Genomic DNA, 15,000 nt, shown 5'->3' with positions numbered 1-15,000 from the left:
TCTCTTTCTTTTTGTCTCTCCCTCCCTTTCTCTTTCTATCTCTTTCTTTCTCTCTCTCTCTCCACCCCTTTCATTCTCTCTCTCTCTCTCTCTCAGGCATACACAGAGGAGTTAGTGGACCTCCATCGCAGACTAATGGCACTGCGAGAAAGAAATGTCTTACAGCAGGTGTGTGTATGTGAGAAGGTGCTTGTGTGAGTGTGAAGGTGTGTGTGAGGTTTTTACTCACACGTAGGCAGGAACAACATTAAGAGAGAGTGACGGAAGCTGTCACACAGCGCGCACCGTAAACAACAGTAACGCTTCTTTATACACTGTGACACACAGTGCGCTCCGTAAACAACAGTTGACATGTTTTTTGTAAGAACTGTACGTTTGTAAGCTGATCAGATTCTCTGTTCCGCTCAGATCGTGAACCTGATCGAGGAAACGGGCCACTTCAACGTCACCAACACCACCTTCGACTTCGACCTGTTCTCGCTGGACGAGTCGACGGTGCGCAAACTGCAGAGCTACCTCGAGGCCACAGCCACGTGACATGAAGCGGGGCGGGTCCGAAGGGGGGGCGGAGCTTGCCCTCATTCTCCACACCGAGCTTGAGGGTGGGCTCAAAGGCACGGCTGGAGGAAAAGCAAGAGAAGCGGCGGCGTGAACAGAATCATCGGCGAGGCGTCAGGAAGACTAAAGCACAGAGAGACGGCGAGAGAAGGAACGAAGCGACGACGTCGGGGTGGCACTTCCTGTCCGAGTGGTGGCGACGTTCTCAGAGCTGCGTGATGAAGAGCACGACCGACCGCTCGCTTTTCAGTTTGCCTCACCACGCAAACTACAGCCTGCTAAAAAGTGTGTGTGTGTGTGTGTGTCTTCATTTTTCCTTCTCTCCTCTTCCTCCAGCACTTGAGCATTCATCCTGAAAGTAGCCATGCTCTCACATCCAGCTCCGTTTTTTTAATATTTTCTTTTTCATTTTTGTACAGAAGTATTTTTGATGGAGGGAGACGCGAGCAAGATGTGAGAGATGAGCGATCGTAGGGGTTTTTTTCTTTTGTCGCTTAGGGCTAGCGCTTAGTGCCTTTCCATCAACCAGCCGACTGCTCGACTGACGTTCGAGAACAGTGACGAAAGCTGTTGAAAGCGTTGTGTGACCCTCGGCGTTGCTGACGACACACACACACACACACACACTCGCGTGTCCTCCTTCGGTCATGCCTGATGCCTGCAAAACTAGTGTTTCCCTCCGACCGCGTCCCGTGGCTTCGCGCCTCCCAGTTTCTTGCCAGTGAGTATTAACGACTGTGTTTCGCCAAGCAGGCCTTTTAGAGACTCCTTGAATATTGTACATAGATGTGTGCAACACGCGAAAGTATTCGGGGATCATGTGTTTTTGTTTGTTTGTTTTTTTTTTTTATATAACTTTTATTTTAGGGTTCTCGTGGTGTAACGAAGTGCAGGCGTCCAGAGAAGTCTGTAAAGTGACGTCTCCTGATCTAAAAGAAATTTTGATTGGCGAAAGTGATGCCGTTTGTTGATTCTCGTCGTCACGGCTACCTTCCAACCTGGGCACATGTCATCAGACGTTGATGTGATGTTCCAGGTTTATTCATGCAAGTCCCAGACAGCCAATCAGAAACGAGCATTTCCCAGCGTACCGTTTGAGTCCGTTGTAGAAGAGGCCGCGTCTCGAATCGCACACCGTGACCTTTGACACTTTACCACACGCGGAAGGAGACGACGAGTGTTCGTCATCCTCGTACTTCAGTGGCAAAGAGACGGAGCATTTCTCATTTCACACAAATCGGTTACGACCTGATTAAGTGTCGATCCCAAACGATTCGTCTCATATGATTCCTCCGAATCGTTCGAACGATTCCCGTGCGGTTCGACGTTTTATCGGTTCCACACTTACTAAAAGTTCTGCAGTTTGTTGAGTAGAAATGGAGGAACGCCGTCCATCGTCCTGGTTGTTTTCCCACACGCTCTCTCGAGTTATGTGATTTGAGACGCGGCTCGGTTCGGCTCAAAGATGCGGAGCACAAAGTACGACAAGGGAAGTCACGCTTTGAGGACAAGGAGACGCGCGCCTTCTCTGGATGTCCGCGGCGACGGCGTTACTCTCGCGTTCCCTTTAAGTTCAGAGGGAAATCTCGAGTCGTGTTTTTTTTTTTTTTAATTTGGTTTAATATTTTTACCCCTCACTGTGACGCTCGTGTTCGTCTTCTTTCTTCTCCACGGCCGGCGTTCGGCTTTCTTATGCTAATAGATTTATGAGGACTGACAGCAGCCACGCCTTTTTTTTTTTTTTTTTTAACCCTGTGTGTGTGTGTGTGTGTGAGAGTGAGAGAGAGCGAGAGTGAGAGCGAAGAGAGATGTATACGCGCGTGAGTACGCAAACCATTCAGTCCTCTATTGTGCATGAACTTTTGACCCGTCGTCCCCCCCCCCCCCCCCCCCCCCCCCCCCGCCCCAAAGTCCGGGTTCATGAACTCTTCGCTTTTGACCGGACGCTTTGAACGATTAAAAAAGGGGGGGGTGTCCACTGAAGCGGGTGGGGCTAAGTGCTGTTTGATTGACGTCTCTGTGTGAAGCGAACCCGAGACCAGTCAGCGTGTATGTTTAAATATTTTTTATTTGTATACCTCTGCACTTTTTTTTTTTTTTTGGCTGTGGTGACTCGAGTACTTAATTATTTGAACTGTATTTTTAAAGAAAATTTATACGATATTTACATGCAATATGCTTTTTACTGTAATGTTTGTTTTTTTTCGTTTCCTCTCACTATGATTTCACGTCGGCATGTTCGTGACTGCAGGTTAGACCCACGAGACTGTTATTTTTATTTGTCGTCGTCAGAGTTTTCTCGGGAATCCACTACGAGCCTTCGAAGAGCAAAACATTTCCTGGAGCGACGAAGTGGCCGCCGCTGCCGCACCGCGCACCGCTCGCCTGCACCGCACCCGTGTGACGTAACTAAAAGGAGCGTTAAACACTAATCCTCCCTTTTCTACCTTCACGTGGACTTCGGTTTCCTCAACCTTCTCACGTCACTCCTCCGCTTCTTCACGTTTTCCGGCTACACACACGTATGTATATACAGCAGACGACTCATCGGTCACCTCACACGGTCGCTCCTTCCTCTCCGGGCGCTCCAGGTGCATTGTGGGATATCACCCGGAGACTGACGGAGAGGGGTTTTCTTTCTTCGTGACACAGTGCTTGTCGTATCTCTTGTGTTCTGGGGATTAAACATGTACGGACGATGTTTTTGTTTTCTGTTTGTTTGTTGTTGTTTTTTTTTAACATACCGGGCGCATGGAACAAAGTCACGACTTTGTGGGGAATTGAGTGCCACCGTGTGGTCATCTAATGCAAGCGCGACGACGAACGATGTTACCTTTGTAATGTTTTTATCTCATAAAAAAAGGCATATGATTTAATAAACTCATGGAGTCGTAATACTCACTCATTCACTCGTTCATTGTTCTTCAGCTCGTCCTGTTCACTCACTCCCTCGTGTACGTGCTGCATTTAAAGGTAAAATAAACACGTGTTCCGAGTGAAAGCTGTCTCACTTTGGTGGCTACATTTTATATTTATATATATATATATATTACAGTCGTATGCAAAAGTTTAGGCACCCCTGACAATTTCTATGATTGTCATTTACAAATGTTTGGCTGTTTTGTTGTTGTTGTTTTTATCTAACAAATAACTGAAGGACACTAAAGTAATATTTCAGTAGTCAAACGAGGTTTATCGGATTAACAGAAAATGCACAATAGGCATCAAAACGAAATTAGACGGGTGCATAAATTTGGGCACCCCAACAGAAAAATCGCATCGAAATTTAGTAGAGCCTCCTTTAGCAGAAATAACAGCCTGTAGATGCTTCCTATAGCCTGTAACGAGTGTCTGGATTCTGGATGAACGTATTTCGGTCCGTTCCTCCTTACAGAACATCTCCAGTTCAGTTAGGTTTGATGGTCACCGAGCACAGAAAGGCCGCTTCTAATCACCCCACAGATGTTCAGTGATATTCAGGTCTGGGGACTGGGACGGCCGTTCCAGAACATTGTACTTGTTCCTCTGCATAAATGCCCCAGTAGATTTTGTGCAGTGTTTTGGGTCGTTGTCCTGTTGAAATATCCAGCCCCGGGGTAACTTCCAAGTAACTATGTGCTTGATTCCTCAACATTATTACTTTAGTGTCCTTCAGTTATTTCATAGATCAAAATGAAATTGCTGATCCAAACACCCAAATATTTATAAATGACAATCATGGAAATTGTCAGGGGTGCCTAAACTTTTGCATACAACTATATATGTGTGTGTGTGTGTTTGTGTGTGTGCATTCATTTATTTATTTTTTTAACTTGATCCCAAAGGCATCAGTATGCTGACTGCATTATGGCTAACTTTAATTTGGTCCTCAACATTTTCCTCCCCATCGTTCTGTCGTTTATTTATTACTTATTTGTTTAGAACGTCCAACAGAAATTTCTATTTCTTTCTTTATTTATTTATTTATTTATTTTTTAAGGTTAAGACGAAATCACCTTATTACTTTTTTCTTCCCCCCAACATTCATCTTTTTCAGTCACCGTTTGCATTAAAAACGTCATTTTTACGGATCCCTTTCTCGTTCGGTTGTAAAAGTGCAGTAATTTTGATTTTAGAGAGAAATTAAAAAGCTCCTTCTTGACCAGCTCCTGATCGGAGTTTTCCCTCATCAAATATACAGTTTTTTGTTTTGTGTAAATGAACACCAAGGCCAACAAAACCGCTAAAGAGAGAGAAGCTTATCACAATTATTTTTTGTGAAATAATAAATTATTTTGTGATCGTAAGGCGGATCGGATGTTAAAGCGGGACTGACGTGGGGTCGGCAGGGGGTTAGAGCTCAGCTCGTTACGGTCACAACCCTTAAATATATCTCATTATATTTCACAAAACTAAATATGGGGGACACGGTGGCTTAGTGGTTAGCACATTCGCCTCACACACCTCCAGGGTTGGGGGTTCGATTCCCACCTCCGCCTTGTGTGTGTGGAGTTTGCATGTTCTCCCCGTGCCTCGGGGGTTTCCTCCGGGTACTCCGGTTTCCTCCCCCGGTCCAAAGACATGCATGGTAGGTTGATTGGCATCTCTGGAAAATTGTCCGTAGTGTGTGTGTGAGTGAATGAGAGTGTGTGTGTGCCCTGTGATGGGTTGGCACTCCGTCCAGGGTGTATCCTGCCTCGATGCCCGATGACACCTGAAATAGGCACAGGCTCCCTGTGACCCGAGAAGTTCAGATAAAGTGGTAGAGAATGAATGAATGAATGAAAGCTAAATAATAATAATAAAAGACGTGTTATTTAACTATGGACAATTTTATTTTTGGCTCTTTATTCAAGCCAGCGAGGTATTTATTTATCAATTTCTAAACTTTCCACATTTTATTTTTAACAAAATGTCATTTTCTCTGTCTGTCCCTGAACAAGGAAAAACAAAACAGAGTCAGGTCAGATCTCAACTCTGAGTTCAGCAAGAATTCAAAATCGCTGCTCTGCTGAGAACGTCAGCGGTCAATAAAGCAGCATGTATTAATTAGCATTAAAGGTGGGATGTCCGTTGTTAGAAAGCCAATGTTGACATTTGAAATCACCAAAACAAACACAACCCAAATGGGTCCCACCCCTGTTTCAATAGCTCCGCCCACACACACATACATACGTAACCCAGGCAACTATTATGGCGGAACCTGCTGGGGCAGCTGGCCGAAGGGGTATTTTTATCAATAAATGAACACAATGAGTAATACAATGGTGATACAGATGTGTTTTTGTAGTACTGTGTGTTGTACAGTGAAAGGTTTAGCTCACTGCGCACTGAACACTCTCCGTTCTTATCTGAAGCTAAGAACATGTCGTTTGTAACTTTAACAAGTGCAGTTTCTGTGCTATGATGGGGCCTGAAACCTGACTGAAACTCTTCAAGGATGTTGCTCTCCTGTAAGAAGGAGCTCAGTTGAACAGACACAACCTTTTCAAGTATTTTAGACATAAACGGGAGGTGTGAGATAGGTCTGTAATTTGATAGTTCATTAGGGTCTAAGTTAGGTTTTTTGATGAGTGGCCTAATAACTGCCAACTTAAAAGACTTCGGGACGTAACCTAAAGATAACGAGGAGTTAATGATATTAAGAAGAGGCTCACCAGCTTTATGTAACACTTCTTTCAGTAATTTAGTTGGGATGGGGTCTAGTGAACATGTTGTTGATTTAGCTGTAGTAATAAGTTTATCTAACTCTTCCTGTCCTGTACTTGTAAAGCTGTGTAAAGCCTTAGGTGAGATTGTGTCACTGGTTGCTCTCATATGTCAAGCGTCACCTATTTTATTCCTGATACTTTCGATTTTATCAGTGAAGAATCTCAAAGTCCTCACTACTGAAATGTGATGGAATAGTGTGTTCAGATTTCTGGTCTTTTGTTAAACTAGCCACTGTGCTAAATAAAAACCTGGGATTGTTCTGGTTATTTTCTATGAGTTTGCTCAGGTGCTCAGCCCTAGCAGCTTTTAGAGCCTGTCTGTAGCTGGACATACGGTCCTTATACGCAATTCTAAAAACCTCTAATTTAGTTTTTCTCAAAAAAAATCTGAAGTCTTGGGAATTCCTTCACCCCACCACGATATAGACGATAAAGAAAAGCTTCAGTGTGTCAGATTTTAGTCAGTTTTATTTCCATCTTTTCATTCGTCACATCACATGCCAAACTATCAAAAACAGATTCTTTATATTCACTTCATCTTTTTTCCTTTTTCTTTTTACAACATCCGACGGCACGAAAGCAGCCGTTCAGTCACGTGATCAACACACACACACACACACACACACACACACACACAGATCGAGCAGGAAGCTATTTACACTATGGAACAAGTTCACTGCAAACTGTAAATAACAATAATAATTACAATAATAAATCAGACCCTGAATAGAAACATTAACAAAACAACATGGCGGTGAAAAGAAGGATAAATAAAAAAAACTTTCATGGCTTCAAATTTTGTGTGATTTTGTGGCTTTAAATCTGCTGCTGGTGAAAAAAAACAAACAAAACATACGAGAGGCAATAAATAGTGCAAAAACATCTGACCTGCAAAACCCCTGCTTTCACTGGCATGAATCCTGAGTGTCAGAAGCAGTACTTCTCATCTCTACACTGTGCTCAGTGCTACACACACACACACGTTCACATTCGTTACCACAACCTCGTCGACGTCTTCGAACAAGGAGGAATCGGGAGGAAGGTCACGTCTCGTCGTGAACATTTAAACACGTGATGGATTTTAGATCCATGTGAACCTTTAAGGGCTCGGTCATTTTTCCCCTTAATGTTCACGTTTCATGGAGACCTTCGACAGGCTGCGCTTTAAACAGGAGGGAAAGCAGGAGATCCTCGACGATTCCTCGGCTACGTAACGCTTCGGTCTTTCTAAAGGGCTCAAAATGTGTAACTTTCCATGTAGAAGCCCATCGAATGCTTTCAGGTTCTTTGGGGGTCTGATGGACCTTGAAGGTTTCCATTGGAACTCTAACACAGGTTTCTAGGTTATTGTTTTTTTTTCTACACCAGAATTTCCTTCTAACATTCTGAGCTTTAAGAGGCGATGTTGTGGAGTTCCTCTGGGGTTCTTTGGACAATTCAAAGAATACAGGTTCCCAGTAGAACCCACACTAACCGATCAGAGCCTCACGCTAAAGGGATTCCCTCTCTTTTAGAAACCTACACCAGTTTCCTCAAGGGTTCTTTGGACTGGCTACAGTTCTAGCATCACAGATATGTATTTGGAGCCTTGAGGAAGTACGTTGGTGTAGAGTTTTCCAGAAATGTCTCGGTTCTCCCAGGAGTGCAAACCGATCGAAGGAGAGAACCCAAGTCTCTCTCAAAATTTCTGTACGTCTTTCATTTACAGCAAGAACCTCATGGGATGGATGTTCTCGGAGAAAGACGACGACTGTCTCTCCAGAGGGATGTACAGATAGAGACAGATCCGTATACAGCATCGGTTCTAGATCGTCTTTAGGTCTAGAACATCGGGAGACTAAAGAACACTGCAGCTACACACCTTCTTTTGTTTTTGTTTTTTAAAAACTTCTTTATTTTCATAACTGCAAATAAGCTCATTATAAATAATGTCGGGCAGCCTGAAATAATGTCGGGCAGCCTGAACGCTCACGATGAATCGGGTCTAAGTCTACGGCTCTTCTACGGACTTCATCGCACCTCGGAAATAAATAAACAAACAAACAAACAAACAATCTGGCAATGAATTCAAGAAGAACTTCACAGCTTGACGTCGACGTCGCTCGTATTTCTTTAGCATTGTGCTTGCAGGTGTAAACAAAAACAAAAATGCTTAATGGATCAAAAACAACACCAACAAAAAAAAAAAAACAGCAAAGACAGAAGAGACTTTGTGAAAAGTTACACACCGTCTCACACACACACTTAGAAGCGACACGAATACAGACAGAAGCGTGTGAGTGTGTGTGTTCTTTGGTATAGATCTTATTTAGGAGGCAGCGGGTTCTCGGGGTTGCTCGGAGTCGCCGCCTCCTTGTAGAGGTTCTCGATTTGTTCATGGTACATCTTGAGCACAACTGGCCTCTTCAGCTTCATAGTGGGACCTGAGAGTGAGAGAACAGATCGACAATTAGCCTGTATGTATATTTACAATAAAGTCTGTATATTTAACCCAGAACGTGTTTCCTCATTTCTCTTTACGACAATAAAGAAGCCAACGATAGCCTCTAAACCCCGGCTGTTGATATTTATTTAAAACAAGTTCCTTTATATTTCAGGGAAACGCTGCCGCCTGGTGGACCACCGATGTATTGCAAGAGAGATTACAAATCCTGTAACTTGTAGAATTAATATCGTACATGATGATGATAATAAAATATGACATAAATCTGGTTCCCTGAGCTCAGGTTACTGTCTGTGTTCTGGTTATCTCCCAATACGTTCGATGTGTGAGTGACGCGAGATATTCAACGAGTCCCTAGAACACGGGAGATTCTAGAAATATGACCAAGACAGCGATGGTACAAACACCCGGAGTACTGTGCTATAACATCATGTGGGTGACACACACACACACACACGCACTGACCGAGCTCTCCTCCGGTGATGGAGAAGTCGTGATCTAGCACTATGAACTTCTGGATGCGCTGGGCGTTAGAGGTGGCGCTCTGGTTCACTCTGTTAATGCCGTCCTGGATGGCGGTGTAGACGAGGTGGTCGCGTCCTCCACAGATCTCGGACACCCGTGTGGACGAGCTGCCCAACTTCCTGCACCACTCCACAGCCTCGGGGGTGAGTTCGTCCTCCGGGACGCCTGTCTCGCTGTTTATCTCGCACTGACGGAGAGACAGACAGAGATATTGTTATAAAATGATGACTTTAATAACAAATCGGCTTAAAATTAGCATTATTATTTTTATTTATTATTATATTATTATATCTAGGACAAAGGGCTACATCTATCGGTCCCAAGTGTTCTAAAATATTTTAACCCCTAACTGTGTGAGAAAAGTGCAGTTGCTGAAATCCACCAGCAGGTGGAGACAAAGAAAGAAAAAAATAAATAAACAAAAAACCACCACCACTGTAAGGATCCCGATAAGCAGCTTTTCTCATATCTCTTGCAGGAGATTTATGATGACTGTATTGACAGACCATAAAGGTGATAACCGGACAGGATTATGGTCTGGTTTTGTGGAGCATCATAAAGCAAGAGAAGTGAGGGAGATAAACACCAGGCTGAAAACATCCAGAGCAGGAGGAACATCATCAGCTTAACGATAAACACTGTGACTTTCAGATCAGCTTAACGACGTGTGATATGACGGGAAAAGGGGCTCGTCCTTGTACAGAACACGTACCATGAAGCGTAAACAAATCCAATTTAAATGCACGGGTACCATGACAACTGTGGATCTGAGCTCCAGTGAGACTTCCCTCTGAACGAACTTTCAGAGTAACGTTATTTATTATAATCGGTTTTATTTAAATTCTCCAGTCCGATTGGTCAGACGATTTTCCAATAAAAAAAAAATCATTAATGAAAAATCCAAGGAAGGAGTCTCCAGTGTCAGAGGGTTTTTGTGATACCTTCAGGACGGAGATGTTCGCGCTTTTTCGAGGTTAAACGTGACTGTAAAGAGATAAAGAGTTCGAGCGTCGTTCTTTATACGCGTTAGCGGAATAAACGCTGAGACGAGCTGTGACAGGGAAATCAGCTCTGCCTCCTCACATCAACACTGTAGTGGATTATTTTCCTGTAACAGCACGACAGACACTAAGTGGTGTACGTACCTTAATGGTGAGAAGCATGGAGAGGAACTTGCACTTGTCTCCGATCAGCATGGCGTTGCTGATGATGGGCAGGGCTTCCTTCACTGTGTCCTCGATGGGCACCGGGGGAATGTTCTCTCCTCCAGCAGTAATGATCAGCTCTGTCACACACACACACCATCTCTCATTAACATCACCTCTGATGGAAGTCAAACATTTTTAGAGAGGGAGTGTGAGAGTAACATTACCTTTGATGCGTCCTGTAATGTAGAGAAATTCGCCCTTGTCGTGTTTGCCCAGGTCTCCGGAATGCAGCCATCCGTCTGCGTCCAGTGCCTCCTCCGTCTTGTCTAACATGTTCAGGTAGCCCATGAAGACATGACGGCCCCAGAAGCAGATCTCGCCGTTTCCGTCCTCGTCGGGATTAAAGATCTTCGTCTTGCAACCTGCGATCACCTTCCCGCAGCTTTTGGGGGGGGTTGGGGGGGGGGGGATGCGGTTTAAGAGCGAGGCGAAGTTTATATACATCTTATAGGAATATAATCGTGATGGTTTCTATAGTAGCGACTCATTCACAGGAACTTGTATAGTGTATTTGTTGATGCCGATGGTCCGTGTAAGGAAACGTGTACCTGGTGAGTCTGAAGGCCTCGTGCACGGACATGCTGTGTGGTCCGCTGCTCTCGCTCATGCCGTACAGCTCCATCAGCGGGATGTCCAGGCTGTAGAAGAACTCCAGCGTGTCCTTGGTGATGGGTGCGGCGCCGGTGTAGCAGAGGCGGCAGCGGTCCAACCCCAGCGCCTTCCTCACCTTCCTGAACACTAAATGCTTGGCTAGGCGATAGTTCAGTGGCGTGTGTGTCGCACCGCTCCTGAAACGGAGGGAGATAAAGCTCGTGTGCTTTAAACCAAAATAAAAATATAAATAAAAACAAACATCATGTGTGTTCGTCTCCTCTTAAGTTGTGAGTGTGTGTGCATGTGTGAGTGCATGAATGTGTGTGTGTGTGTGTGTGTGTGTGTGTGAGAGAGAGAGTGTGTGCATGTGTGAGTGAGTGAATGTGTGTGTGTGTGAATGTGTGTGTGTGTGTGTGTGTGTGTGTGTGTGTTTGCGTACTGCTCCATCCTGCTCAGGTTAGTTTGCAGACCGACGCCTTTGGCCCAGATCGCCACTCTGCGCCGCAGGCCGGACGATTTGGCTCCGGCTGCCTTCATCTTCTCCTGCATCTTCTCCCAGACCCGAGGAACTCCCAGGAACGCTGTGGGTCGAACCTCACGCATGGTGTTCACCAACGAGCCCTGAGACCGAGACACAATTACAGCATGAGACCTGAGAATTCCTGAAAAATCATCAAACACACGTTCATCATAACTGGCCGGTTTGGGCGAGTGTGTGTTGTCTACAGGCGTCACTTCCTGCTCCTGGCTGACTGGTTCACAGGAGAGGAACCCAAAGTGATCTTCCGCTCTTATAGCTCAAATACCAGAAGATCTCACACACACACACACACACACACACACACACACACACACACACACACACACACACCTACCTTTAGGGCGTCAGGCTGGGCGAAGTACGTGGCTCCTCCGGCCCTCATAGTGATCCAGATGTCGACCATCTGGGCGGCGATGTGGCTGAGGGGCAGGTAGCTCACCACCACCTCCTGAGTCTCCTCTGTAATGTGGACCGTCTGAGCCGTCACAAGCGCTGTCCATGTCAACTACAACCGTGAAGGAGAGCAAAAGTTTTAGCACCCTGACTGAGACTACTAGTTTATGTGGATATTCGTTTAGTGCTGTTTAAAAACAGTGTGTGTGTGTGTGTGTGTGTGCGCGTGTGTGCGTGTGTGTGCGCGTGTGTGCGCGTGTGTGCGCGTGTGTGCGCGTGTGTTGGCTCAACTCACGTTATCATGGCTCAGCATGACCCCTTTCGGCTGCCCAGTGGTTCCTGATGTGTAGATCAGCATGCAGCACTGATTGGGTTTCTGCGATGCGATGATGTCATCGAGCGGACCTTCCGGCTCGTTCCGGCCCAGCTCCATAAACTCCTCCCACTGTGGGCGGGGCAAAGAAAAGCACACAACACAAGAAAAGAGCACAGGTTAGATCACATTAGGCATCTTCACACTAAACATATGTGCGTGTGTGTGTGTGTGTGTGTGTGTGTGTGTGTGTGTGTGTGTGTGTGTGTGTGTATGGTGTAAAGATGAATTAAATGACTTGTACCGAGTAAAGATTTGGTTTCTTCTCTTTCAGAGCGTCTTTGTACTGGATAATGGCTTTCAGGTGAGGCAGCTTGTCTTGGATCTGAAACACACACACACACACACACACACACGACACACACACACACGACACAAGCTGTTACACAGTGTACAGATGTCACGATTACCTTTTGTTGAACGTTCTCGTGTTTGTTTACACTTGTGGATGGTTAGCTGAAATACTGAAACATCTTTATCTATCGTTACAAGACGATCCGTGTCATGATGTAAGGTTTGTTTACATCAACCAGCTGGAGCTGGAATGACCAAACAGCTCTTGGGTCTGATCTCTAGTACATTAACTGCCTCTTTGTTCACATCATTACAGCAGATTTGTGTGTGGTTTGGTTTTTGCCTCAAGACAAAGGTTTAAACAACAAAAGCAGCTTCTTTCCTGTTGTGTGTGTGCTCCTGAGATCAGATACAGATCAGATTACGGTCAGTGTGTCACGTGTAGGTCACGTGTAGGTCACGTGTAGGTCACGTGAACGCGGGTGTGAGATCAGAAGAGCGTCTTTACCTGCAGGATCTTCTGCAGCTGTTTGTGGTTCTCCACCACCAGGATGTTGGCCTGGCAGTTCTCGGCCACGTACTGACACGCCTCGGGGGAGTTGGTGGTGTAGATGCCTACAGAAAAGCCTCTGTGTGCAGAACACGGGGCACGAAGGAGCACAAAGATACACAAACGCTGTTAAAATGATGAATAAATAATAAACCGTTATTATTATTAGATTTAGAACAGAAAAAGAAACGACATGTGAGGAAAAGGGTCCCGAAGTGTTGGTGAACAAATGGGAGCAGGTTATAGTGTACAGTAAATAAATAAATAAATAAATAAATAAAGCTTTAAATGTAAAAAATATTCAATGGAGTTTATTTGTGGGGAAAAAAGTAAACTTATTATTATTTGTACCATTTTTATTGATCAAATCCTGTCAAATCACATGTGTCACACACACACACTAACACACACACTAACACACACACATACACACAGTAACACACACACATACACACAGTAACACACACACATACACACAGTAACACACACACATACACACAGTAACACACACTCACACACACCAACACTAAAACACACCCACACACTAAAACACACCAACACTAACACACACACTAACACACACACTAACACACACACTAACACACACACTAACACACACACTAACACACACACTAACACACACACTAACACACACACACACTAACACACACACACACACACACACACACACACACACACACACACACACACACACACACACACACACACACTAACACACACACACACACTAACACACACACACAAACACACACACACACACTAACACACACACACACACACTAATACACAGACACACACACTAACACACACACACTAACACACACACACACTAACACACACACACACTAACCCAGCCAAAATCGCTCCAATGTCAGAGATGAACCACTCAGGAGAGTTAAATCCCAGGATGCCGACTCCATGGTAGCGCTGCAGGCCGAGCTGAAACACACACACACAACAAATTAACACACACACACACACACACACACACACACACACACACACACACCCTAAACGTTAATGAAATGTCAGCTCAGACAATTTCTCCACATTAAACATTTCTAATATAAACATTCTGCCCAGCAGCTGGAGCTTTCAGAGCCAATCAGAGTCCAGATTTGTGTGGTTTAAGTGAAGGGAAGTGAGCGAGGACTTGTGTGTGTTTCACCCTGAGCTCTGTGTGTGTGTGTGTGTGTGTGTGTGTGTGTGTGTGTGTGTGTGTGTGTGTGTGTGTGTGTGTGTGTTTCACCCTGAGCTGTGTGTGTGTGTGTGTGTGTGTGTGTGTGTGTGTGTGTGTGTGTGTGTGTGTGTGTGTGTGTGTGTGTGTGTTTCACCCTGAGCTGTGTGTGTGTGTGTTTCACCCTGAGCTGTGTGTGTGTGTGTGTGTGTGTTTCACCCTGAGCTGTGTGTGTGTGTGTTTCACCCTGAGCTGTGTGTGTGTGTGTTTCACCCTGAGCTGTGTGTGTGTGTGTGTGTGTGTGTGTGTGTGTGTGTGTGTGTGTGTGTGTGTGTTTCACCCTGAGCTGTGTGTGTGTGTGTTTCACCCTGAGCTGTGTGTGTGTGTGTTTCACCCTGAGCTGTGTGTGTGTGGGGGGCTACACACTGCTGGCTTCCATCAGAATGACAAGTTAACTAAAAGGGAGGTGTTGAGGAGGAGACGCAGTAAAGCTGACCTCAGCACATGGAGGGAGGAAAAAATACTGTCAGTCTCTCTCTCCATCTGAGTCTCTCTCTCTCTCTCTCCATCTGAGTCTCTCTCTCTCTCCATCTGAGTCTCTCTCTCTCTCCATCTGAGTCTCTCTCTCTCTCC

At 45.1% G+C, this 15,000-nt stretch overlaps 2 protein-coding genes across 18 annotated transcripts in view; one reads left to right on the top strand and one right to left on the bottom strand.

The window, feature by feature from the left end:
• Positions 1-14,473, top strand: part of mllt1a (MLLT1 super elongation complex subunit a) — a 33,080-nt gene extending 18,607 nt beyond the window's left edge. For 8 of the 13 annotated variants that reach the window (XM_047800404.1, XM_047800403.1, XM_047800402.1 and 5 more), the window contains exons 11-12: positions 97-168; positions 409-3,467. In XM_047800404.1, coding sequence (XP_047656360.1) covers positions 97-168; positions 409-537 — 201 coding nt within the window. In that variant the 3' untranslated portion in view covers positions 538-3,467. Of the gene's footprint in view, positions 169-408; positions 3,468-14,445 lie in introns of those variants that run through there. The other 5 variants (XR_007137798.1, XR_007137796.1, XR_007137797.1 and 2 more) reach the window with 2 other exon arrangements.
• The window catches only part of acsbg2 (acyl-CoA synthetase bubblegum family member 2), a 22,964-nt gene continuing 14,662 nt past the window's right edge, over positions 6,699-15,000 (bottom strand). For all 5 annotated transcript variants that reach the window (XM_047800393.1, XM_047800396.1, XM_047800395.1 and 2 more), the window contains exons 5-15: positions 14,041-14,129; positions 13,128-13,248; positions 12,570-12,650; positions 12,248-12,397; positions 11,894-12,064; positions 11,458-11,639; positions 10,973-11,212; positions 10,589-10,806; positions 10,362-10,501; positions 9,157-9,403; positions 6,699-8,671 (exon numbers count right to left, since the gene is read on the bottom strand). In XM_047800393.1, the coding sequence (XP_047656349.1) occupies positions 8,553-8,671; positions 9,157-9,403; positions 10,362-10,501; positions 10,589-10,806; positions 10,973-11,212; positions 11,458-11,639; positions 11,894-12,064; positions 12,248-12,397; positions 12,570-12,650; positions 13,128-13,248; positions 14,041-14,129 (1,758 nt within the window). In that variant the 3' untranslated portion in view covers positions 6,699-8,552. The remainder of the gene's footprint in view (positions 8,672-9,156; positions 9,404-10,361; positions 10,502-10,588; positions 10,807-10,972; positions 11,213-11,457; positions 11,640-11,893; positions 12,065-12,247; positions 12,398-12,569; positions 12,651-13,127; positions 13,249-14,040; positions 14,130-15,000) is intronic.

This window comes from Tachysurus fulvidraco, chromosome 14 (genome assembly GCF_022655615.1).
Source record: "Tachysurus fulvidraco isolate hzauxx_2018 chromosome 14, HZAU_PFXX_2.0, whole genome shotgun sequence".
NCBI classification, from domain to species: Eukaryota; Metazoa; Chordata; class Actinopteri; order Siluriformes; family Bagridae; genus Tachysurus; species Tachysurus fulvidraco.
The sequence above is the reverse complement of the archived record's forward strand: the minus strand, read 5'-3'. Positions and strand labels throughout refer to the sequence as shown.